The sequence below is a fragment of the Cupressus sempervirens genome, chromosome 11, assembly GCF_028749045.1.
Source record: "Cupressus sempervirens isolate cs-2001-9-10 chromosome 11, ASM2874904v1, whole genome shotgun sequence".
Lineage (NCBI taxonomy): Eukaryota > Viridiplantae > Streptophyta > Pinopsida > Cupressales > Cupressaceae > Cupressus > Cupressus sempervirens.
In genome coordinates this window covers 639,767,890-639,795,031 of record NC_143128.1, presented here as the reverse complement: position 1 = coordinate 639,795,031, position 27,142 = coordinate 639,767,890, and the positions used below count along the sequence as shown (strand labels likewise).

General features: G+C 36.0%; 1 protein-coding gene across 2 annotated transcripts; it reads left to right on the top strand.

Annotated features, from left to right (window-relative positions):
* The first annotated feature begins 873 nt into the window (after window positions 1-873).
* LOC149531389 (zinc metalloproteinase-like protein) lies at window positions 874-26,942 on the top strand. 2 transcript variants are annotated; one of them, XM_089810395.1, is made up of 11 exons: window positions 874-906; window positions 2,210-2,484; window positions 19,529-19,738; window positions 20,478-20,558; window positions 20,639-20,725; window positions 20,889-20,984; window positions 21,070-21,123; window positions 21,210-22,495; window positions 22,652-22,700; window positions 22,805-22,844; window positions 26,376-26,942. In XM_089810395.1, the coding sequence occupies exons 2-11, from the start codon at window positions 2,239-2,241 to the stop codon at window positions 26,522-26,524; spliced, it is 2,298 nt and encodes a 765-aa protein (XP_089666521.1). In that variant the 5' UTR covers window positions 874-906; window positions 2,210-2,238; the 3' UTR covers window positions 26,525-26,942. The 2 variants fall into 2 exon arrangements, with proteins under 2 accessions (XP_089666521.1, XP_089666520.1); XM_089810394.1 differs by having other exon boundaries at window positions 874-972.
* Window positions 26,943-27,142: the final 200 nt, after the last annotated feature.

The following is a 27,142-nucleotide window of genomic DNA, read 5'->3' as shown; positions in this document are numbered from 1 at the left end:
ATCTTTGCCCTTTCTCACTAGACCAAAACTTATGTGAGACATTTACTTTTGTAGCAAGCCATATAACATCTTTGCCCTTTCTTCCTAGAACTCGCTACACATCTCTTGTTTTATTTATTTATTTTTTGATGGAGATCCTCCACGAAATATTTGTAGCTACTCGATACGGGAGTACAAGCTTTATGACTGAACCTCTTTGGCTAAGAGCCAAGGACCAAGGGGTATCCCTTCCGCCAAATTCGCCCATGGCACGATCCGATCTCACCTCTTTTCAATGTCAGAGCCACACACTCAACGATACTTGATCCTTGGTGGGCTCTTTAAGAACCTTTCAACTTCACCGGTAGACCAAGGGGCCATTGACTTTTATTATTTATTTTTTGATTAATACAACTTTATTCATTTTAAAAAGTTGAAACTCCATATCTCTAAACTTCCTTTATATATATCATTCAATATAGGTAGAGGGAAAGTACCAAAGAGAAAACAAAGTCGAACTTTTTTTTTTCTCACAAAAATATTGTGATTTTTTTCTAAATTTTTTGCTGTTTTCGACTACAAACAATTGAGATCATGAAAATCAAACTCTAGAATTTTCAAAAAGATCGATGATGTTTTTGATCATTTCAAAATTGGTCAATTGTACATTTTTGTGGGAGTATAGCCATGTTCTAATTGTACATGTTTGACATTAAATTTATTTTTAGTGAGGTTAACGTCATCATGTACGTCATTGTGAATATTCCTGTTGTTCTAAATAAATTCCTTTGAAATGTTATAGGTCGTGGAATATCGGAATTGGTCGGCAATTAGCCATTAAGAGGATTTCAGCGAAGCTCTAATATAAATACAGTTTTTGCCCAATCTCATGTTCTGCGATTGAAGGATACAAATTGTTGTTGCGAGGTCTGTGTTCAATTTTTTTCAGAAATTCGCTCTATCTCAGTCAGGTTTTTGCACGCTGAAATTTGGGTAGGTTATAGCATGCTTGTTATTATTCAATTTAGTCGCGCGATATTTGGCGTTCTGATTCTACCGATTAAAATATTTTAGTTTGACTATTTTAGTTTAAATTATCAAAGTTACAGACGAGTTTCTTCTCTTCATCTTTTGCAATGCCTTTCTGCACTGGTTTGTGATGAGTAGGGATGCGCGGCTTTCCTGTAAATAGCATTCTTAATTATCGAAAGAAACAGGGAAAAAAAACTTAAAACTGTATGTAATTGTTTTTGTCGATAAGTCAGGGGTTTTATTGGAAACCCTTGTCAAGAAGAGAAAAATGCTATCCCTCTGCCCGGTGGCCGAAAATTGGAGACCTGTCAATAGGGTTCCAAGTTATAAAAGAGGGTAGACCTCAAAATTTCAACATTACATAGCCAAATTTAACCAAGTGTGGCGAGTATACTTTATTTAGCCTCTGCTAATGCTAGACCATGAGGAGGAGGTCCAGTCTTCTCTCCAATTCCACCCGAGTACATATCCTCCATTTGCAGTGAAAGCTTTAGCTGCCAGCTCCTCTCAGGGGCAGATGCAATCGAGGAGGTGAAAATGCTTTATTTAGTCACACCCATATACAATTTGGCTGATTAACGTGTCCTCCATGAGAGGAAGGCCATAGGTTCTATCCATCAAAGCCATGGGAGGCCACATCGAAGCCTGAGCTGCCATCTTGACCACTTCGGCAGCAGTGTTCCTTTCTTCATAACTACGAGTTGTTCCTCCTCTGTTGCCCATACCTCTGCTTTGTTGCACCTCCCATTTTTTCTGCAACTTTATTTGAACTTGAAGTATTGAATTTGTGTTTTTTGTTTCAAGTGAGAATTTTATATAAAAATTGTTGCTTCAAATGATAACTTTTTAATAATCAATATTGTTTCATTTTGCTTGATCAATTGCTTCATGTGATTAGTTTCCAATCCTTATAAGATAGCTATGCTGGACCTAGCAGCGAGGAAAGGATGAAAGCTAATGTCTTGTTTATATGACTATCATTGTTATACTAAAGATCAAGGCAAATTTTCATTTTTATTCATCCAATATTGTCCCACAAACATTGAGGAAAATAGCCAACGGGTGAATGTATGTTAAGCCATTTTTTGGGTTGTTATTTGTGAGGGTTTCTAGTTTTCTTCTCTGTTTTCTGCTTTTATTGGCATCATCTGAACTTATCTAATGTTTTTCTGTATATGCGGGCTGAATTTGTATGCAGAAGAGGTCGGGAGTATTGGAATTGCATTTATGGAGGACACAACAGCTAGAGAGATAAAATTTTGTCTGGTTTGGAGGGACAAGACCTTGAGGTTGACAGTGAAAGCAGGATCCACTGTAGGGGAATTAGGTCTGAAACTGAAGGAACTGACCAATGTTGCACCTGACACCATGCGGCTGCTTGTTCCCCAGAGCAAACACTCTGGTGCAGTATCTCTTGTTCCTTTCTCAGATAACCATGGAAATGTTCGTCTTGCAGAAACGGGTATCACTGAGGTTTGTTACCTTGAACCAAAAGCTTGTTTTATTAGGCTTACGAAGAAGTCAAACTTGAAATAAAGGAAACCTTTTGGACTAAGAAGTCACATTCAAGAGGTATCTTTTTTTGTCAAAACCTTATGGGGATTTTTAAAGCCTTACTTGATGGTGGCCTACTTTTAGTCCACCGCCATCATCAGAATCATCTCCACCTTATTTGCCTTGGCTTGTTTGTTCTATTAGATCGTAAGATTTGAAATCATGCTATATATTCCCAATAATCTGACCATTGCTTTCACCTTTGTGTGATAGAAATTACTATATCTTCCTTTTAACAAAAGAATAAAACTTATCTTACTATATCTTACTATCTCTTTCTCTTAGCTAGGGAGAGACACAGAGGTTTGTAACCGTGTCATTCTGGGAGAAACTTCAAAAAATGATAGCACTTGGAAGCTGACATAGCCCCAAAAAAACTTCCTCTGAATAAATATGGAGCAATAATACAATGTGGTCAGCATACATAAAGAACAATTTAGTGAAGGTTTGCTGCAATATGATTTATGCATGTGATTAATATATTTACTGCCATCTTCCGACCAGCCTATTGAGGTGGATGCAGAGAAAATCTTACATGGCCAGATTGATAATGGCGTTTCTGTATTATTTAAGATATCTTTGAAAGCCTTATTTCCGTTGGATATACAACTGTAAATACAGTTTTAAGGCCTAGGTAAAATTCTTTCTACACACTAAATTTTGTAAGAAAATGTTATTATAGTACATATAGGCATTCTCACTTGTAAGAGTTTAAACAGATTTCAACTAATGGTAAATTATAAAATTAATAGAAAACAACTGGCGGCATAACATGGATTAATTTAACATATATATAAAGGCAATTGAATCAACCCATTAATTTCATAGTGTAACTGTAAACAGAATGTTGGATGTGGAGACATAGTTTTGTATGGCTGCTGTAAGAAGATCAATTTTGATGGTTTTCTCATAATTTAAATGATTAAGGTTGGTCTAAGGTGTTAATTGGTATGGAAGGGTATGCATATGGATTATATTTTTTTATACAAGTTAAGGGGCTTGCTGGGATACTTTTTCCTATCATCTCAGACATCTTAAAAATACAGCTCTTTGTTGAGTACCAAAATGTATTAATTGGGAGACACCTATCTTAAATTTGGGTTATTTATTAGTCCCTGTCTATATATAGGCAGGAAACTAATGTTCCCAGTGGCATGCCACAATTACTTTTAATAATCAAAACTCATGAATTACTATATTTTAAAAATCATTTATTTTTTAATCAATTTTCAATTTGTAAATCTTATTTTTGATTGGCTCCTAGCAATTTTACCAGGGGTAAAATTGATTTTTTGACACTGAAAATTACAAACAGAAATATCTAGAATGTTCCTGGAAAATTTGGAGATCTCCATGGAAGAACTGAAGAGTGCTACCAAGAACTACAACCAGTCACCGTTGATGACAATACAGCTAGCTAAACAAAGCTCTCACAAGGCAGCAGATGTTACTTTCCAAAATTTTACCACAAACAGACTCCACCAATTTACAGTCACCATCTTCAAAATGCCAAAATAAGCCTTCTACAATATCCGAAAAATACACATAAGAGTCATAGTTATAAAGAGGCGAGCCCCCCTCTTCTGCAACACACCTCTCTTCTGCATTTTCTAGAATGTGCATTAGCTCATCCGCTTCAGTCCTCAGCTAACAAAGTTGCTTAAAAAAAAAAGAATCTTTCTCTTTCATTGTGACTCAGCCTTCTTTTGCTGTCTCCCATTCATCCCAAAAGCTTTAAATTCAGATCAAATGGATAAAAACAACAATACTGTAGCTGACAGGGCACAAACAGAGAGGAAATTTATCTAGATCATTCTCTTCTTTTCCTTTAGTCAATTTTGTGCTCTGCTTTGTCTTTTATCACTTTTATATCCACCGCCAGGGTCTCCATTCTTCAATTTATATTCCTATTTTCTTCTTTTGCACGTCATAATTTTTGCATGTTATTTTCTGAAGGATTTCAAGCTTCTTCTTTGAAGCAGAGTGCACAGACGGCGGGCATTTTTTAACGTAATTGAGCATCAACCTATAAATATTGTTGGTTACATTCGTATCAGAAAGTAAAGTAGTAGAAGTATTAATGGAAGTTGTTCCTGAAATTTCTGGGCAGTTCTAAAATTTCTATAAAATCATAGAAAAATCTGAAGAGAATTGTATAGGAAACCTATTGATGCACAGCCCAGAACGGCCTGGGCTATATCCCCTTGGATATTTAAGGTATTGTTTTCCTATTGTAATCCTGATGCTTTTTCTTGGGTACATTGTTTGGGTGGTTGATCTTAGTGAAATTTAGTCATTTAGGTTAATTTTTCTAGTTTTTATAGAGCCACTAATCTTTGGTGTAGCAATTAATATTTTTAATATTATATTTTCCAACTTTCAGTTAGCTTGGTTTATGCCCTTTCTAGTTCTATACTGAGAGCTTCCTCATTATGCTAGTGTAGCTGAGAATATTTAGTTTTCATTTGTCTTCAGTAAAGATGCGGCTCTTTGTCTTCTTGAGTGAGTCTAAAGTTTGTGCCTCTGAAATTGAAATTTTATGGCATTTCTGGATGTTGATAGTGCATTCTCAATTTATGGGTTTTTCCAACCTATTCATAATGAAACAAACTCTCTGAAATGCATCCTTGCCATCATGTTTTGGTTGCTAATATGTTAGCAAACTTTATACTTTGTTGATTGACCCAGTGCTATATCGAAGTAGCTAAAATGAATTTGATTACAAGATCTATTATATGCATATTTGCTTAGTATATTCCTCCACAAAGGAGCTTGAAGAACCACTCTTGGGTTCCAATCAGTTTAAATATGCTGCTGCAAAAAAAGAATCATCATACCAAAGCCAGTTTACTTGAGGTTCTCACAGTATCTTGGCTCAATCCCCTGTTTGCTATTGGTGAAAAAAAACCTCTAGAATTTGATGACCTATTCAAAATCGCAAGGAGGGGCTCTGTTGATGATGATGTTTGTAGTTGTTTAACTAGAAAAATAGATATAGTAAGGCAGAAGGACCCTCTGAAAATACCATCGATGACAAAAGTTGTTTTCCTGTTTGTATGGAAATCAGTAGCTCTGAATGCAATGTTTGCAGTGGCACGTGCATGTGTATCTTATGTTGGCCCGCCCTTGATTAATGATTTTGTAAGTTATTTCACTAAGAAGTCATGCTCAAAGCTACTTCTTAGCCTGTACATTTTTTTGGCCAAGATCAGATTACAACATGAAGACAATGGATATTTGGCTCAAGGCAGGTTGGGATGCACTTGCGAGCAGCCCTTACAGCACACATTTATAGGAAAGGTCTCAATCTATCAGTTCAGGCCCAGCAAAGTCATACTAGTGGTGAATTAATCAACTATACGAGTGTAGATGTTCCGCGGATTGGAGACTTTCTTTACATGGTACCTGAACGCAATATGGATGCTACCTATACAGATTGTACGTGCAATATCTATTCTTTATAAAAATGTAGGGTTGGCATCACTTGTAGGATTTATAGCCACTCTTGCTGTGATGATGGGGAACATTCCCATTACAAGACAACAGAGATATTTTCAGTCCAAAATGATGAATTCCAAAGATGAAAGAATGAGAGTTAATCATAAATAATAAGAAACATGAAAGTATTGAAATTGCAAGCTTGGGATATTAGGTACACACACAAATTAGAAGGCCTCAGAAAAATTGAGTATAACTGGCTCAAAAATTTCAGCTTAATTAGGAGCTATCACATTTACATCAGCTATCACATTTGCTGAGGAAAAAAATTCATTATTCATTTTTTCGTTCACCCCTGCATTTACATCAGCTATCACATTTGCTGTGACAAAATGAGGTATAAATTAAGAAACCAGGAACCTCAACCTCTTAGAGGTGCTTCCAAAGCAGCATTGCATATTGGAAACAATATAAAAGCATCATTCCAAACAACAGAGATGATGTCAGAATTTTGTAGAATACAAAAGGGCATCATTCCAAAAAACCTAAGGAAGAAAATAATCTTGATAAGCTCATGAGTGCATTGAAAGACCTTAGCTATAGGAATACAAAAATCAGAAGGGTTTAAACTTTATCATTTTAAAATAAATGGATGAGGATAGCACACCGTTGAAATCATGCAGATGTGCAGGAAGAAAACCCATGCATCACATTAAAACCAAGAAAAGACAGAGCTCTCCAAAATACCCCATGTTGCGGGCTACCTTAATGGTAAGACTAAGAGACATGGTTTCAGTAGTGTTGAGTGGTTGTTTTGCACGATGCTAACGGCAGGAATTCTCACGAATCTCTCTCTTGAAAAGCTGATCAATGACCAACTCCAAGGTTCCAGATGACTGCTTTTGAACCTGCTGGGTAGCTCAATCAAAGATAAATGTGAATGTTCACAAGGAGGCCTTTGCAACCATGGCAAGTGTGCACACATGAGACAAAACATGAACAATAGTGATCTTTTTTGTAATTCATCATAACAACGAAATTTGTTAACATAAGGCAAACACTAGAACTAAAAGATTGCACAATTATCACAACACAATAAAACCATTAGCTCCATTACTATTCATAAACATTAATTCATAAAAAATAACACACTTCGGCAAGAGTTACTACACTTAGAATGAGAGCACCAATAGCATTTATTAATATTATCAAAATATTTGCTTGGAGTACATATAACATCCATGTATTTATAGGAAATCCTCTCCTTGTTTTGTGTTAGGAGTGAGAGCTCTCCTAATGCAAACATATGCTAAAAACTAATAAAATAAAACTAATTATATACAAACTGACTCTCTAGATGGTTCTAAGTAGGTCTACACCCTTGTTTATATCAATTAATGCTTGCATGAACTTTACATGTCTTAAAACAATAAAAGAAGAAGTAGATAAGAAGAGAGATGCTATGAGATGATTTGAGAGTCATTGGAGCTTCAAAAAAATGCAAGCTCAACATTCTCTAGGCATTTCTCAAAGTTAAATTGTTGTCAAAATATGCTTTTGATGCATGAAATGCTAAAAAATAGCAATTGAGAGCTAGTTGTCGGTGCAATTGCAACTTATCAAAACTGTTGGCACACCTTATGAAAAAAGCACCTTGGTGAAATGACTAAAATTGACAGAATTTTTCCAACTCCACAATTTTTCAAGAGTGAACTTTTCTAACTCCATAATTTTTTAAAAGTGAGAATTTTTCAAACTCCACAATTTTCCAAGAGCGAGAATTTTTCTAACTCCGCAATTTTACAAAGTGAGAAATTTTCTAACTCCACAATTTTTTTGAAGTGAGAATTTTTCAAAGTGAATTTTTTCTACCTCCATAATTTTCCAAAGTGAGAAATTTCCCAACTCCATAATTTTCAGTTTCTAGCATCTGGGTATTGTTGACCGTCAACCAAAATGATGTATGAATGTTCCTTTTTGAACTTTTGGATGGTGGAGGTGATTTCTTGAGGATCTAACAAGTCTAAAGCTTCATACTTTGTCGTCACTTCCCTGTGGAAATCATGAACTTCATGCCTTCTTCAAAACCATCCAGCTTAGAGTCCAACTCTCTTAGTGTCTCCTCGGTTTTGAAAATGTGTCCACCATCATTCTTAGAGGATACTGCTTCAAATGATGCTTGAGTTGTTGTATAACTGTTTTCACCGAGCATAGTTGTATTCTGGAGTCGTCATTAAAAATCTCTAAGCTGGCTGCACTATAGTATTTATCCACTTCTAATAGTTAGGCATGTGTTCTTCTTTGCATATCTTGGATACCTTCATACATAGATAACATGATCTTATTACTGCCTTGTATATTCTCAATCCAATCATTGATCTTATCCAATTCTTCTTTTGTTTAACATCTAGCAACATTCGATATCTCTCACTTTTGATTGCAAATCTATGTAGTGTGACGTCTTGGGTACTCCTTGGAACTTGGAAGTCATGGGTTTGAGTTTGATTTTAGTTGTTGTAGAAGATGAGGAAGCCATGGTAATCTTGGGGACCTTGGGGGCCTCTGAATGTTTTGGATATGCGCACTTGCGCACCTTTAGAGACAATTCCTTCACCAAATCTTCAAATTGTGCACTTGCGCATGTGCTCACCCTTGCAGATGTGCGCAAGTTGCTCAAGTGGAAAAAATTCAAAGTTCCCAGTTTTGAAAATGATTTTGGGTTTTGCTCAAATGAGGTCTTAGACCACGGTTGTATACTTATTTCTAATATTTCCAACGATTTAGACCCATTTGTGCACCTATGCACTTTGCTCACTTGTGCACCTTGCACTTATACATCTTCAAAACTTTGTGAAATTGTGCACTTTAGCATCTTTGGGACCTTGGGCATCCCCAAGACTTTAGAATTGCGCACCTGTGCACCTTCACACTTGCGCGCACCTTCAAGGAAGTGCGCAAGGTGCTCAATTTACCCAAAAATCAAAGTTTGTAGTTTTGAAAATGGTTAGTGGATTTTTTTTCAGATGAACTCTGGGAGGACTCTTGTGTACTTATTCTTGATCTTTTTGATGATCTATGCCCTCTTTATGGTTCAACTTTGTCATGGACTTGAACTCCTTATGCTTTTTCTACCTGAATCCCAAGACGCCTGTGTTGAATATGCACATGCAATACCATGGTAATTTTTTGTGCTATGGATGATGAGGATGCAATGATGACCTACACAAAAGATAAACATCAGTATATTGGTGCTAGGGGTTAAAAATGATGCTAATTGACTAGACTCCTAAACCCGAACTATAAAATTTCCACTTCTCGAAGCACCTTGGAAGATAACCCTATTTTGAAGAATGAGCTTTTGTGAGCCAAAAAAGGGGTCCTCATTTCCGAAGTTGAAAATGGGGTGTGTGTTGTGGAACCACAACAAATAACCTCGACAGAAGGAAGAAATGACAAAGGTGTTTCTTTATCATCAAGCAATCTTCAGACCTGTATCAAGTTTGCAACTTGATTCTAGATGCCATTAGTGGCTTTTGAGAACTTTAAACAAGAAACTTGAACTTTTCAATTTTCACCCTCAATGTGTGTTCAATGTCTTAATTCCCTTGGCACTCTCAAGTGCGAGCCACCATGTGTGTGCAACAACATAGATCAATCTTTCATTGACCAGTGAGAGTTTGAGAAATCCTCATCAACAAATTTCCAATCACTATATGACCAGATGTGAGAAACCATTTGGAGGGCTCTTAATGAGTCATCAATTACTTGTCTTTTGTGTTTCTGGTGACCCATTTGTCAACTTCACGGAGCTCGCGAGTTTCCACTTTGATTCTTCCTTGAAACTTTTGTTCTTTTGAAGTGTGCCAACAACTGTATTGTGCTAACTCTAGTTGTTCACCTTATTTTGCTTCATTCAAAGTTTTGGAGTCCTATTTGATGACACCATTTTTTTCCCTTTCTCTTGACAATGAATAAAATTGTGTGGTCAAGGTGTTGGTGTTCCTTTCTTATGGACCTTTTCCAATTTGATGACTTGTACATTTCTCTTTAAATAATGAACTTTTGAGAAACTCACGTGCCAACAAGTGATTTTGATAGGCCCTAGGGAAATCCTTTGTTCAAACTAGAAAGTTTTGGACTATCCCTCAGCCATTGTCCACCTAGATTGAAAGCAACTTGGATGACCAATTCTTTGAATTTGTAAATTATTGAGAGCGATTGATCTAGAATTTGAGCTAGAGGTTGAAAATCCTTTCTTGCTTGCAGGTGACACCTGTATTTAGTTTTCACAAGATACAAAATTATTTAAATGCTTTGACGAAGAAATATCTCTTCCAGAAGTCAAAACCAATTGGGATGTTCCACATACTGGGAACAACCCCCACAAACATATTGATTCCTTGACTCAAAGACCAAAAAAGAAAAAGAAGCAAAAAGATGCAAACCCCGAAACAAAACAGACTTTGAACAAAGAAAACTAACACCTACCTAAAAAGACAAAAAAAAAAAACAAAACCTTATATACAGAAAACCTTGAACAATAAGAACATGGGTTGGTTGTAAGTAGATTTCTTATTATGTGCAATAGTAATAGCTCAACCCATATAGCTTTAAAAAATGTTGACTTGTCTTTGTACTCTAGAAAAATAACATTTGGGCAAGCTTGGTTCAAATTTCAAGTACAAATCACACAAAATTAGAAGTTGTAACTCTCCATGGTTATGATTAATCCACAAACAAGTTTTCTTACCTTCAGCATTATATTCAAATTGAAAATCATCAAATTGAGAGGGATAATGAAAAGATATCACTTGATCTAGTGAGTCCCCCACCACAGGGGTACACTCACATTGTAATTTCTCCTTCTACTGGTCTTATCTCATGGTACACAACTCCACGTGCACATGGAAACATTAGCATCGACAATATTATATAGCTATGAAAATAAGACCCAAAAGATAGAACATTGTGTTTATGGTCCTTATTATCACCATCATTAGCCTTAAACCATGAATTGTCACCTTTAGGCTTCTTGGGACTAGCAAACTCAATCTAAGCCTTCCTTTCGAATTACAGGGTTCGTTAATATCATTAATCAAGGTGTTTTCTCCCTTATATCCCAAGAAGCATGTTCAAAATCATACTTACCTTCCATTGCAATCTCCCAAGCTAACAAGAAATTAGGAGAACTTACTTCTGAATGGAACCCAAAGGGATGAACTCTGCATGAATTTGTTATTTCATAGTTTGATATATGTGTAGAATACCCATAAATAGACATTTCCTCAGTCAAACTTGACACCAAATTAAGCACTCTATCTATCTTGTTTAATGACATATCTTGTTCTGAGGGAGGTATCGTATCATTATCTAATGGGGAATCAATATCACAATAGAAGACATTGGTATCATCTTCTTGATGACTTCCTGATTCAAAAATCTCAGCAATCTCATAATCTTCTGCATTTCCATCTTTTTTTGCAACTTCAAGAATTTTTGCAACTCCATGGAGTTTTGGAATTTCAAAATTTCCTAGGATATCCACACTTATTGCAACATCAAAACTTGCAACAATTTCACTACTTCTGGCAATTTCAATAGGCTGATCTATTTGCACTAACACATTAGATACTGCATCTTGGCAACTAGCACATTCCAACTTTGAATGAATCCTTTGATGGAGGTGACAATAGTTGGAAGGCAAAATGATGTTTGGATTCTGATCTTTTCCAAGATACTTCAAATTTCTTGTTATGTTATCCATAAGACCTTTCAAAACCTCATCCTTTACATGTAATTCCTTCTAAACTGTCAGGGTAATGTTGGTTGGAGCCTCATAATGCATTGGAGTGTTACAGACTTGCATGTCTGGAGGAGTACGATGTAACCATAGAGAGACATCATCCATTAGAGACTCTTCTCTACTTTTCAAACTTTGTGTGTTCATATTATTGCTACAATAAATATGTATCCTAGAGTGTCCATGGTTTTTCTCTTCATTAAATGGAAACACAAACTCCTTTTGATCATCTTCATCATTTTGTCCTCTTGCAGATTTATCATATGAAGCAAACACCATTGCACTAAACTGCAAAGGTTGATCCTCCATGATTTGGGGAGGCTGATCTGAAACATCATTGTACCCATATCCATTTTCACTTGGACTCGTACATGTAATACCATTATGCTCATTGTTGATATTAATGTAGGGGCCATAATTTCTGCTCTGATTTTGAGAATAATTGTTTTGGGCAGCAAGTTGTCTTGGATGATTGCCTTGGTTTCTTGAGGAATCAACTTTATTCTGATGAGTTCATTGGATAAAAGAGACATTGTCTTCTTCATGGCCTCAAACTCACTAGCCATATTATTCTTGAGTTTAGTGGTGGAAAAGTCTTCCGCTCAAAGAATGCAGTCTTTTGGGGCTCATACCTTGAATATTTAATTGTTGGCATTGGAGCAGCAATAACTTGTTGGAGTAAAGGTACTGGATTCAATAGGGGAATTTGATTGAGCGTAGTAGACATTCCTGCTAGAAACGGTGCTATGGCTATTGCATTATTTAAAGTGAAGGAAGACATAGAGTTTCCTCTACTTGCTTTGTGAATGTACAACCTCTTTGAAGACCTTTTCAATGGTATCAATGTCTCTCGGTGGGAGCCTTCTTGAAAAAATTGAAGTTAATGAATCCATTGTTCCCAAATAGATTTGGATGGCAGCCTCTTGTGGTATAGTGTAAGGAAATTCCATTCTTTGATACATCCTATAGAAGCGATGATTAAATTGTGAAATAGACTTGTGAGGATCCCACTTAATTGAGATGAATTGATGATGTAGGATAATTGGATCAATGTAGATCTTGAATTGTGTTAGAAACTTGCTCTCAAAAGAGTTTCAATCTCTTATTGATGTTGGTGGCAGATTGAGGTACCAATTGAGTGTTGTTTCCCCCAAAGTGTAAGGGAACAGGTGGCAAACCATGTCCATATGATAAATTTGGTTCCGATTACAAATTTCCTTGAAAATTTTAATATGATCTTTTGCTGTTCATGATTCTTCATAGATGAATTGTGGGCAAATCTTTTTAGGATTTTTGGGTAGGTGGTGTAATGGACCAGTGAGGTTCAGAGGTGAACTTTGGGCATTAAAGAAAGCCATGGTGCATAATGATGGGAATGGGTGAAGTAGAACGCAGAGTGGATGATGATGATGGAATTTGCAATGTGTGCGTGGAGCCTAGGTATCCCTTTATCGTTGCAAGGCTTGTGAAAATGACAGAGTTCTAGGAACTTGTGCTTGTTGGGCGAAGATCTCAATGCTCGTTGAGTGGGAGATCTTGGGTCAAGATCTTCTAATTTGCGCACCTCTAGGGAAGCACACTATGGATCCTGGTGCACTTATGCAAAAAGCTCACCTTTTGATAGGCGCACTGTGATGAAAAGTGCACCTTGGTGAAAAGCGCACCTTCTGAAAAGCACACCTTGGTGAAAAACACACCTTTTGAAAAGCGCATCTTGGTGAAAAACACACCTAAAAAGCGCACCTTGTGACTGTGAATAGACTTAGAAAAAATAGAACTGCAAAATTTGCAGAACTGTCAAACAACAACTAAGTCTTTTGGGCATAATGATTTTCAGGCCCTCCTAGTGCTACTTCTGTTGAGCGGTCGTTTTGCACGATGCTAAGGATAGGGTTTCTCACAAATCTCTCTCTTGAAAAGCTGATCAATGACCAACTCCAAGGTTTTAGATGATTGTTTTTCAACTTGCTGGGTAGCTCAATCGAAGATAAATGTGAATGTTCACAAGGAGGCCTTTGCTGGTATCTACCAATTTTGCACAATGTTAATGAAACGTAACTAAAAAACTAATGTATTTTTGTATTTTCTAATTAATGCAACTATATGAATTCCTATTTTAACTATGTGTTTGGAAAGCAAATAACGAAGATAGAGTGTCGAGAGATTAAAGCGAATTACTGAAAGGGAAATTCCTAATGGACATAAGCCAAAGAAACAATACGTTTGCGAATTAAATTATCAAAAGGACCTGGTAGGAAACCAATGAAATTAGTAGCAGCGTTTCCTCAACTCCATTGATGCAATCGTCGATGGGAACTTTAATGAAAATCGAAAGATGTTACATGAGACAAAATGCTTTGCATGAACAATAGTGATCCTTTCTCTAATTCGTCACAACCACGAAATTTCATAAAAATGCAAGCTCAACCTTCTCTAGGCTTTTCTGGGAGTTAAATTGTTGTCAAAACGTACTTTTGATGCATGGAATGCTAAAAAATAGCAACTGATAGTTAATTATTGATGCAACTACAATTGATCAAAATTGTCAGTGCACCTCTATGTTTGGTGCTACTTATGCAAAACACACCTTGTGAAAAACACACCTTGGTGAAATGACCAAAATTGACAGAATTTTTCTAACTCAACAATTTTCCAAGAGTGAGTTTTTTTAACTCCACAATTTTCCAAAAGAATTTTTTCAACTCCACAATTTTCCAAGAGTGAGAATTGAACTCCACAATTTTCAAAAGTGAGAATTTTTTGAAGTGCACAATTTCCCAAGAGTGAGAATTTTTCAAGTCCACAATTTTCCAAGAGAAACACACCTTGGTGAAATGACCAAAATAGACAGAATTTTTCTAACTCCACAATTTTTCAAGAGTGAGTTTCTCTAACTCCACAGTTTTCCAAGAGTGAGGAACTTTCTAACCCCAAATTTTCCAAGAGAATTTTTTGAACTCCACAATTTTCCAAGAGTGAGAATTGAACTCCACAATTTTCGAAAATGAGAATTTTTCTAGTGCACAATTTCCCAAGAGCAAGAATTTTTCAAGTCCACAATTTTCCAAGAGAATTTTTCCAACTCCACAATTTTCCAAAAGTGAATTTTCTAACTCCACAATTTTCCAAAAGTGAGAATTTTCCTAACTCCATAATTTTCCAAGAGATAATTTTTCTAACTCCACAATTTTCCAAAGTGAGAATTTTTCTAACACCACAATTTTCCGAAGTGAGAATTTTTTCTAACTCCACAATTTTCCAAAGTGAGAATTGCTTCTAACTCCACAATTTTTCGAAGTGAGAATTTTTTCTAACTCCACAATTTTCCAAAGTGAGAATTTTTCTAACTTAACATTTTTTATTTTTCGGCATCTGGGTCTTGTTGACCTTCAACCAAAATGATGTATGAATTGTCCTTTTTGAACTTTTGGATGGCAGAGGTGATTTCTTGAGGATCTAACAAGTCTAAAACTTCATACTTTGCCCTCACTTCCCTATGGAATCATGAACTTCTTGCCTCATGCAAAATCATCTATCTTAGAGTTCAACTCCCTTAGTGTCTCGGTTTCGAAAATGTGTCCGACATCATGCTTAGAGGATACTGCTTAAATGATGTTTAAATTGTTGTACAACTATTTTCACTGAGCATAGTTGTGTTTTGGAGTCGTCATAAAAAATCTCTAAACTGACTACACTATAGTATTTATCCACTTCTAATAGTTGGGCATGTGTTCTCTGTATATCTTGGATACCTTCATACATAGATAACATGATCTTATTAGTGGCCTGTATATTCTCAATCCAATAATTGATCATATCTAGTTCTTCTCGTGTCTAACATCTAGTAGCATTCAGTATCTCTCACTACAGAGTGAAAATCCATGTAGTGTGACATCTTGGGCACTCCTTGGAACTTGAAAGTCATGGGTTTGAGTGTGATCTTAGTTGCCTTAGAAGACAAGGAAGCCGTGGTAATCTTGGGGACCTCGGAGTCCTCTGGATGTTTTGGATATGTGCACATGTGCACCTTTAGAGACAATTCCTTCACCAAATCTTCAAATTGCACACTCGCGTACACTTGGAGATGTGTGCAAGGTGCGTAAGTCCCAAAAATTCAAAGTTCTCAGTTTTAAAATGATTTCTGAAGTTTTCTCAAATGGGGTCTTAGACCACTCTTGTATACTTATTTCTAATATTTCCAACAATTTAGGCCCATCTGCACACCTTGTGCACCTATGCACTTTGCTTACTTTCTCAACTTGCACTTATGCATCTTCAAAACTTTGTAAAATTGTGCACTTGCGCACCTTAGCATCTTTTGGACCTTGGGCATCTCCAAGACTAATTGCGCACCTTCGCACTTGTGCACCTGTGCACCTTTAGGGAAGTGCGCAAGGTGCTTAATTCACCCAAAAATCAATGTTCTCAGTTTTGAAAACGACTTATGGTTTTTTAGACGGGGTGTGGGAGCACTCTTGTGTACTTATTCCTGATCTTTTTGATGATTTATGCCCTCTTTATAGTCCAACATTGTCATGGACTTGAACTCCTACTTTTTCTATTTGAACTCGTAAGGCTCCTATGTTGAATATGCACATGCAATACCCTGGTAATATTTTGTGGTATGGATGATGAGGATGCCATGATGACTTACACAAAAGATAAACATCACTATACTGGTGCTAGGGGTTGAAAATGATGCTAATTGACCAAGCTCTAAACCCAAACTATAAAATTTCCACTCCTCGAGGCACCTTGGAAGATACCCTATTTTGAGGAACGAGCTTTTGTGAGCCAAAAAAGGGGGTTCCCATTTCAGAAGTTGAAAATGGGCTGTGTGTTGTGGAACCACAACAAGTAGGTTAAAGGATAAAAGCTATAGGGCTCCAACATTTGTTGAGTTTCCCTTCCAAGTTGCAACCACGATGCTCATTGACAGCTAATAGCTGCAAACACCATTGCACCTGAAGCCACTATGTTATAAGGGGATTTTCTATAATGTTTGCCTTGTTCTAAAAGCCTAGCCGTTTTACTAGATGAAGAGCATTTGTAGTGCAGGGGTAATCTTCTCACATTTGTTGTGCTTGAAGCAATCTTTGTTAGGATTAACCTCAGACAGAAATAACAGTTACCTGCAAATATAACCAATACCAGAAAATAGTAGATCGCATTGAGAGAACACAAGACACCAAGATTTAACGTGGTTCACCCAATCCTTGGGCTACGTCCACTAACAACAAGTCCAATATTATTATTATCCAGTGATTACAACTTGATTACAATCCGTAATCTCTTACAGCTCAATATCGTCGCAAGAACCAATTTTTGCATCACACATTATGAAAATCTCTAACCCTAAGCCTTTTTATACAAGCTTTTTGCCACTTACAAAATTAGGGCTAGAATAATAGAAAAATAGTAGCCGACGCTTTTTACAATATAAGGGCATTTGTGGCTTCGGGGGTGCTGCCCCTTGACCCTGTCTTGCCCCCAAACCCTCGTAGAAATAATATGGTGACAAAGCTGTGCTGAATAAACCTCTGAGTATTTTCCATGAAACAATTCTGGAACATTTAACTCCTTAGCTTTAATACTCTGTTTGCATTTGCATGCTTGCAAGATATGTGTCAAAAATTGAATGCACAGGCAGGGCATGTGTACGATCATGCAAACTGCCTCAAAGAAATTATGGTCTTCTGGATTGCCATCATTGCAGGATACACACAAACTTTCTTCGTTTAATAGACTTTAAAAAGAATTGAAGGCAAGGAAATTGACAAAAATTTGTGCCGAAATGGGACAAGGCTATAGACATCCCTCAAAGTATATCAAAATATATAAGGTTTCATAATTTTTTTAAAGCAACTTTATTTTCAGTGTTTTGTAATACTTGCAGTGGGATCTCTATTTTATGAGATTATTACTTTCAAATGTTGCATATTATAAATATAATATTTTTATTTGAAAAAAAAATAGTCATAGAAATATTTAAATTTAGTATCTTTTTTATATTGTAATGTGTGTGGTATATTGGATTATTTTGAAATTTTAAATAGTCTTATTTATTTATTTTAATTTTTAATATTTCAATATTTACAATTTAATAACATATAATAATTGTTTTTCAAAATTGCTACCATTACATACATTGAGTGTTCAAGTGGTCAATTCGAATTGATATTAAGAAATTATTTGAAAACTGATAAAAACAAGTAGAGGAGATACTAAACAGATTTTCACTCTGCAATGGTAAAAACTATATACATGATCAACTAAAAATATATTAATTTCATACAATAAAATTGTAAAATTAATTTCTTACTCAATAATAATATCAGTAGTTACGCAATATAATCTTTATTTATGGATAATTTTTGTTACACATTGTTCTAATCATGAGAATTAAACTCAACAATATTGACATTGAAATAAATTAGAGAAATCATAGAGAAAAAATATTATAATATGAGAATGATAATTTAAAAAAAAATCATTTCTCTACTTGTTTATTTAGGATACAATAAAGATCATCTTCTTTAATTCTATAAAGTATTATTGAACCTTATTTGAAGAAGCTCCACTCCATATTTTATATAAATTCTATTTTTAACTTTTTTGTTCAAGAAGATAAATAATTTAATTTTTCAAATTTTCATTTTAAAAATATATTTACACAAATTCTAATTTTGTCATTGGTTAGTGGAACTTTAACTAAGATTGCATTATTTGACTTTTACATCTATTGACTACCTTTGCTTGATGCCTCAACTCTTTCCAACAAATTCCTAACTTGTATCCATTGTGTTCCATAGAACTGTAATGATATTGATAAATATGCCCCACTTATTCCTAACTACTTTTCTTCATAAATCTTTGTTTGTAATCAAATATAAGATTGATTATTTTGAACAAGGGACAAATAAAAGATATAAGTTTTTTTTTCTGCTATAGATCACTCTGTTGAAGTTCTTTGAACCAATAATAAACTAGTAATTATTTGCTTGTGTACAGGATTATCCAATTGTGTGTGAACTTATCTCTTCCTTCTTGCTTTCGTTCTTGTTCTGCACTCCATTAGCTTTATTATAATTACTTGTATACAAAATTATGGAGGCTTAATGAATGTCCATGATTGGGACCTGGCCGAATATTGATACAGTAGATGAGGTCACGCTTTCCATCTTATAAATAAAACATATATAGATGAAGAGAAAATAAAACTTTCAATCTTCTAATTGCAAATTTAAACTGCCAACTATCCTTTCTACCTTCTAACCCTTGCACAAGGCAGGGACTCAAGCTCTTTCAGAGCTCTTGTTATAACATGAAAAGAAGAGGGAACACCATATCCATAGAGGGGGGCAAGATAAGTAACAAGATCAGAAGATAGATGCCTTAATGTTGACACCTCTTGGATCAATAGAGCTGTATTTAAGATATCTGAGCAGTGATAAAATATTGCAAAGAATTTAACCTGGCCGCAGGAAGCATTTTTGTTTAAGTATACCAGAAAATCTTATCCTTCACAATTTAGCCGATCCTTTTTGAACATGCCTTGTTTTATTTTTTCAGAAATTCATATAGATCACAAGATATATCCCATTTAACTGTGTACAACACAACCTGTCAAGTTTTTATATGACAACTAGTTTCAGTTCATTTCATTTTTCAACATTTTGCAGCTGTACTTTAGTTTGACTTAAAGGCTGCTCATCATAAATGCAGGGTCGAACTGTTAGAATGATGGGGGTGTTTTCAGCAGAAGTTGAGGAGGTTTCTCACTCTACAAAGTCCGATCAGAGGATAGCAGGTTTTTATGAGGAGGAGAGGAGAGCAAAGCAACTCAGAGCAAATGGACCTGGGGCTCCTAGGAAATTGCCTCAAGGGCCTTACATTTTCAGCAGCTTTCGTACCCTTCAGCTTCCTGGAATTGAGGTATGTACTACTACCTGTATAGAAGCTGCATTTTCTTTTATCTTGTAGTTGATCACTTTGGCATTTACCACACATTTATGAAGATCACTTTGTACTGTGACATTAGTTTAAATGCAAAAATCTTCGAACTAGTTTTGAAGTTTTATGAGTAGAGCTGGGGAGGGGTGTGCAATTCTGAGGAAGACTTGGACCTATCCTTGGATATCTATTAATATTTCATTTTTCATTCACCACTTGAAGTTCATATCCTGCAAGATTTCTGAAACAACACTGTGCTGTTTTTGATGTATCTAGTTATTTTATACCCGCCAGGTAAGAATGAAATCAATCCTTGGAATTACTGCATAGCATGAAGATGATCTGTCAGCACATGAAAATAAGTTATGTATTCATGCAGAAATTTTTATGTCTCAGGATGCATATTCTAAAGAATTGTTTTTACTTTCCGAAATTCCATGGAAAATGGGTTCTGTGCACAAACAGTTATAATTCTTTGTAGAAGTTTCGGAGAGTTTCTTAGCTCTTTAACAAAGGGTTTCTATGTATGTGCTAGCATACTAGCAGGTTTGATAAAGAGAATTGATAAAAAGTTTGGGTGCCATTCATTTGTGTTTTCAGAGATTTAAGTAGTAGATTACTGATTAGCTTTTTAAATGAGTCTCAGTGTATTCATGGTCACGAGAAAAAAACTACATAACAATACTTGCTATTCACTTAATTAATGGATCTCTCATTGCAGTTAAGCCCTCCTGCAGCAAAGGCTTTGACAATCATGCATACACTTGCGAGTGATCCGGGCATAGTGGCTATCATGAATAAGGTATTGTAAAAAATTGCCAATTTGAAGTATGATGTCTGAAGTTACTTCTATTTTGTCTAATCTGAATCATTTTTCTGTAGCATCGTTGGCATGTCGGAATCATGACTGAGATGGCACCAGAAGGGTATGTAGGGATCAGTCCTAAATGTGTTCTTGGATTTAATAAGGTAGATGATCCCAGCCTGTTCTCTGTATGGTGTGGAATCATAGGCTTATAAATCTGATTCAAACTGCATGTACGTGCAAAAATGGGTTAAGAGTTAAAACTAATCTAAACTTTGTATTTGTGTCCTCTTGTTTTTCATTTTTTTATCAACTGGTATTCATCAGAATCATGGAGAGGAAATATCATTACGGCTAAGAACAGATGATCTTAAGGGCTTCAGGAAGTATGAGAGCATTAAGAAAACTTTACTGCATGAACTTGTAAGTTCGTCAGTAGAATGAGTGTGATGTGTTTGCATCTGTTTTTAGTCGTTGTCTCATCTAATATTGTTTCTATGTCCTCTAGGCTCACATGGTGCACTCAGAACATGATGCAAACTTTCATGCACTAGATAAACAGGTAATATAAAAGGAAAATCTTCCTTTCAAACCATGAGAATTTGTGGCATACGAATTTTGACCTAATCAAATACATAAATGTTGCAGTTGAATGAAGAAGCTATTGCATTGGATTGGACAAAATCACGTAGCAGGACGCTGAATGGATTGAGGCAGACAGATGATACAGATGAGTTCTATTCTTTTGATGAGACATATAATGCTCATAAGCTTGGAGGGAATCCTTTGCATGGTTTTGTAGAAGCTCGTGCTTCTGCAGCAGCCGCAGCACTTTATCGTGTCGGAAATTCTATTGGGATTGGGGTTGATGCAAGGCAACAAGCTTATTCAGAACCAGATCCAGATGATGGAGAGTCAAATGATTGCATAATGCACAAGCTTGATGCTGATCAGAAAATGTGGGAAGAACCTGATCCAGATGATTTTCAAGATTGTGTCAATATTGTTCAATCTGAAACCATCGCTGAACCTGATCCTGATGACTTTTTAGGTCATTCTATGGTTGGCCCTGATCGTGATGGCTGTCTAGAAATTGATGCAATGGAAGAACCTGATCCAGATGACTGTCTAGAAACTAATGCCACGGCTGAACATGATCTTGCTGACCATCGGAAAAGCAAACTTTTGGCCGAACCAGATCCTGATGATTGTGTGAAAGGTGAAAATATGGCAGAACCTGATAAAAGTGAAACTAAGGCTGAACCCAATCCTGATGACCAAATGAAAAGTGAAACCATGACTGAACCTGATCCTGATGATCTTCTGAAAAGTGAAATTACAGCTGAACCTGATCCTGATGACCACATGGAAAATGAAACAATGGCCGAACCTGATCCTGATGACCATCTCAAAAATGAAATAATAGCTGAACCTGATCCTGATGACCATATGAAAAGTGAAACTATGGCTGAACTTGAACCTGATGATCATTGGCATAGGGAAACTATCGTCTATTGTGATCCTGATCATTGTCAAGAAAGTAAAAGTGCAGCTGAACCTGATCTGGATGATTGTCAAGAAATTAAAACTATGGCTGAACCTGATCCTGATGATTGCCAGCAAGGCCATCCCAATAGTATACCAAAAACTATTGTTGAACCTGATCCAGATGATTCAGCCAATAGCAATTTGCACGAGAATTCTGTCATCCGAATCCATCATGGAAATACTGACTCTACCCCAACAATGGCTGTTGGAAGTGGCACTAAAACCATAGAGTCGAGTCTATTGAGCGACAGTGCAGATTTGAAAATAATTGAAGAATCCACATCTGCTATATGTCTGCGTCTTAAAGAATCCATTCAAAGGCTTAAAAACCAGTTGTCACCTCTTGAATTTTCTTCTGTGATTCAGACATTGTTCACAATTCTAAGGTGATTTCCTGTCTTTTTTTCATATAAGCTTCTTGTATGCAAATATTTTTAACAGATGGATGATAACTGTACTGCATCTAAAAAATAGATTTATCTGTTTTTCAATTATATACGATGGCCGGCATTTTGATTGAAGCTTATGTTTTTCTTTTACAGGAATATAATGGAACATCCAAATGAAGCAAAATTCAAACGCTTGCGCAAGGTAACTTGATTGCTTTTGTTCTGGGTAAAATCTTATGTTGGATCCAAGTTATCTAATGGTTACAATGAGACATTTCTTGCCTGAGTTCTCTTTAAACTGTGCAGGCCAATCCTACCCTTCAGCGAAGTATTCTGAAGTATGAAGGTAAGCAATCAAAATCCGCTTACTGTTTAAATTCGTTTTCCATTTGATAATTTTGGATCGATGCAATCTATTGTGAACAATTTGCTACACCAATATGCTAACAAACTAAATTTGAGGAACATCTATATTTAAATCATAAATTCTAAAAGACCTAATACTAAATAAATAAGTTCTTATGATCTTTAGTAATAGTCATAAAAGAAAAAACCCCTCACAATTTAATTTAAACTTTTAATAATAGTCTTGTCAATTTTTAAATTAGAATTACCTCAAGTAGCCCAAATTTCCTAATAAACATATTTATCTCTCTGGAATGAATATGCACCTTACACATTTGGGAATTTGAGACACTTGAGTGAATGATTTTAAAAATGTGGGTAAAACTCAGATGATTATAGATGATAGTGGACGACAACGAGTTATGAATGGAAGTCCCAACTAACACCATATTGGTGACCAATGGAGTAGATCAAAGAAAACAGACTAAACACAATTTTGGGTTACTGTGTTCAGTCTCCACTTATGCTCTATATTTCATAGTGTGTAGAGGAAAGATAGTAGACAAAGTGACTAATGGTTGGAGTATGGTTATAGGTTAATGGATTATTGACATAATCTTCAGACAATTGTATTCTAGGGTCTTTTATAAAAATACATTAGTTTTCTCCTATATTCGTCTTGGATAAGCCCATAGAAATATCAGACCAAGATCTGCACTAGGTATGAGTAGACTAAATCTGGGCATAGCCCCTGATGAAATGGTACCATAGAAGTAAATTCTAACAATAGTCTTGATGAGTAATAAAAATACAAAATAGAATGCCATTTTAACTGTAGACTAATCACTTGATGAGTTGGATCTACTCAAGATGTCGAGTCATTCTTATTTGTACAGGAGCTCTTTCAGTGTAAGCCTCCGTATGTGTACTTTTCCAATCACAAGTTTGCTGCTGTTTGACTGCTATGGATGCTTTCCTCATAATGTATCCCTTTTAGTCCTTACTGTTGTCTGTGTTATCCCAAACCAGTTCTAAGAGGGGGGGTGAATTAGTACAAACTTTTAAACCGGTCTGTTGAGCTATCAAACCAAATATCTTAAATGCCCATTGCTTTACCAGTAGCACAATAAGAAAAGCAGTGAAGTAAAAGCATACAATTTCACACAAAAATGCATACATCAATGACACTTGAGTTTTGTACGTGGAAACCTTCGATCAGAGGATGGAAACCACGGTGGGAGTAATATGCCCACTAGCCTTATACCGCAGATAAAAGGTTGCCTAGTTAGAGGCTACAAGAGCTCCTCCTGAGAATGCACCCAGTTAAAGGTGCTGATAATTTACAAAAGCCTACTAAGAGTACCTTGTGAGAGGATTTGCAACAGTCCGTTTAGGAGGTACCTTGTAAAAGGATTTTTAAGTGCTTATTAGTAAACCATGCCCAATTAAGAGCTTACAATATAGGTGCAATGGTGAGAAAGCAAACTATAGAGATTGGTCTGATAAGCGGCAGAACCTGCCTTGAAGATCAGCTGTGTATACCTTGAAAATCCCTTAATCTCCACCTCCTTCTTTGGCTTGCCCTGAGAACACTCTAGTGTCACCTTTCTTGCCTACCTTTTCTTCGCTGTGTACAGTCACCAGTCTACTATTTGTCTCTCTGGTCTGCAACTTTGTTCTTCTTCACTCATACTCAACAATAGCTTCAACAACAACAAAATGAAGTGCAAAAAGCATGTTTACACTCCCCAATATCTGGGCCCCAAAACCATGTTTGAAAAAATACAGCTCAAACTGATGAATTCAAAATTCGAATGTCATACATGGGTTGATCACAAAATACCCGTGGCATCTATGAGTAGGGATCTAGACTGGTAGGCTTGCCAGTCACCGTATAGACCTATATGTAGCATCAGTCCTTCAGTCTTGGGAACACTTAAATCATCTGTCCTGTCACATCAAGCTGTCTACATGTTCCTCTGCTATGTCACATTGATGATGACTCACATTCATGCTCACTTCCTATGACTGTTCATCTCATCTCCATAATCTGACCGGTGTAAGTGGCTACCAATGGTCGTTCAGGCTTCACATCTCCATCTTCCTTTGTTCACCGTTTGCCAATCAATGACAACACTATGAGATGCTGAGTGTTAGCATCACCAGTCTCCAGTCTTCATGACAGTGTGACTTGTAAGTCCAACAGTCTGATGATTTTGAGAGTTTCTTTTTAATTTTTTTTCATTATCACACAGAGGGATGCTATTCAGTGTCCATGCACTTATGCACATTTAATTTCTTATTTCTTGTCTCTCATTCTCATCTGTTTTTTGTATTAAATATAGTCTGTAAGCTGCATTACATAGTCATATGATGGATCAGTCCATATGGCATAACTAGATCATTCATAGCCAACTCAAAAAGTGTTTGTCTATCTACAAGGCTGGAGTGTGAGGACTCATATTTTCTATATTGCAGCTAACAAGAGGCAACAAGCTGCAACCAAAATAATACCATTTCCTGTAGGCAATTTACTCTAAATTCCTCAAGACTCTGTAAAAAGACCGAAGCACAGCCATGACTGTTCTGCAAAAGATGACTGATATACTTTAAGTGACTGATATACCAAACATAGACAATCCATTTAACATTGCACTAAATGTATTTATTAATAGCTGGTAATTTTTTTAGTGGTACATTGCTGTGTGTTGCAGTGGTCCTTTTTAGCCCTGTACATGTGCTCAAGTCTTTTGGTGTCAACAGCAGCATTTTGGTTCTGGCAATCACCATCACTACAGGGTCTTGTTCAGCCAAGACCCTTCTTTCACAGATTTTACAAATTTTAATGGCCTATTGTTTAACCTTTCTCTGACAAATTATACAATTTTTAATGGCCATTTTGTTTAACCCTTCTCTGACAGTTTTCACAAAGTTTAATGGCCATCTTGTTTAAGGATATTAGCCCCAGCTGCACAGATAGTTGCAATCATAAGCTAGTTAGGGAATCCTTCAAAGTTGCAATCATAAGCTAGTTAGGGAATCCTTCAAAGTTGCGATCATAAGCTAGTTAAAGAATCTGAATACTTCAACTAAGACAATAAAAAAGAGCTGGAGAATCCTTTAAACTAAGAGTGTCAAAAAGAGCTGGAGAATTTCTCCGTTAACTGAATAGTCATAAAACCAACCGTTTGAACAAGTGAACACTTTTGATAGGTCTTACAAACTGCTTCAGCCTAATGACATTGAAAGACATCTCATTTTATCTCATATCCATTCATTTCAATAGCCAATCTGAAATCCAGTGGGTTCATGACCAATATACGAGTATTTTCTTCTGAAAATTTCTACATTTCAAATCTAAATGGTTCTTATGTGGATATTCTTCACTTTCACGAGATACTACTTTTATTCATCTTGTCATTTGTGATACATAATTTACTTATTTGTTTAATGTTTGAAAAATATTTATATAATGCATTTGCCATTTATTGATTAGGGAAAGTTGTAAAACTAACTTGGTTTTGTGAAGCAGCTGCTCTAGAAGTGCTACTGGCTGTGGGATTTGCTGAGGATAAAATATCAAATGAGCTCGGAGCAATGGAATCATGGTTGGTTTTGAAAAGGAATGACCCTGGGCTGTTGTGGCTTGCGAGGTCCTCTTTGGAGACCTGCAGTGCATGATACGATATAACTGTCATTTCATATCAGAAGCCTCAGTTCTTAAAATGCAAAGCTCTGTAACCGGGGATTAGCATCTGTAGTTTTCAAAAGGAATGATTCTTGGATGTTGTGGCATTGCCCGTCCTATTTGGAGGTCTGGACTGAATGATAGAATATTAATAGCTCTGTAATATAAGTCTCAGTTGTCAGGGAAAACTATGTAAGTAGGGATTTAGATGATCATCTTTAAAGTTTACAGATAATAAATAACTTATGATTTACAGAAATAAATACCCTCCTTAGATGAACAGACAGTATTAGATTATCCTGTCTACTACATCTGTCTGAACTTCTTTGTAAGTAGTAGTCTGAAGTTGAACACGGTGTTGAAAATGTATTAGTATGAAGGTATGAAATTGTGAAATCTTTTGAACTGTAACCGCCTTATTTTGTATATACAGCTTGGGTGTGGATGTGGCATCGATAGAACCTTTAGTATCTCGTGAGCAAAATCTGGTTGGCACCTTTTTAATTATTGGTCTTTGAATTGACGTGGTTGAAGAAGTGCCTTGTATTGAGAATGTATTGGCAAAGTTTCTGATCTGTTGATCACACATTGTAGAGTAGATTTTTTCAGTT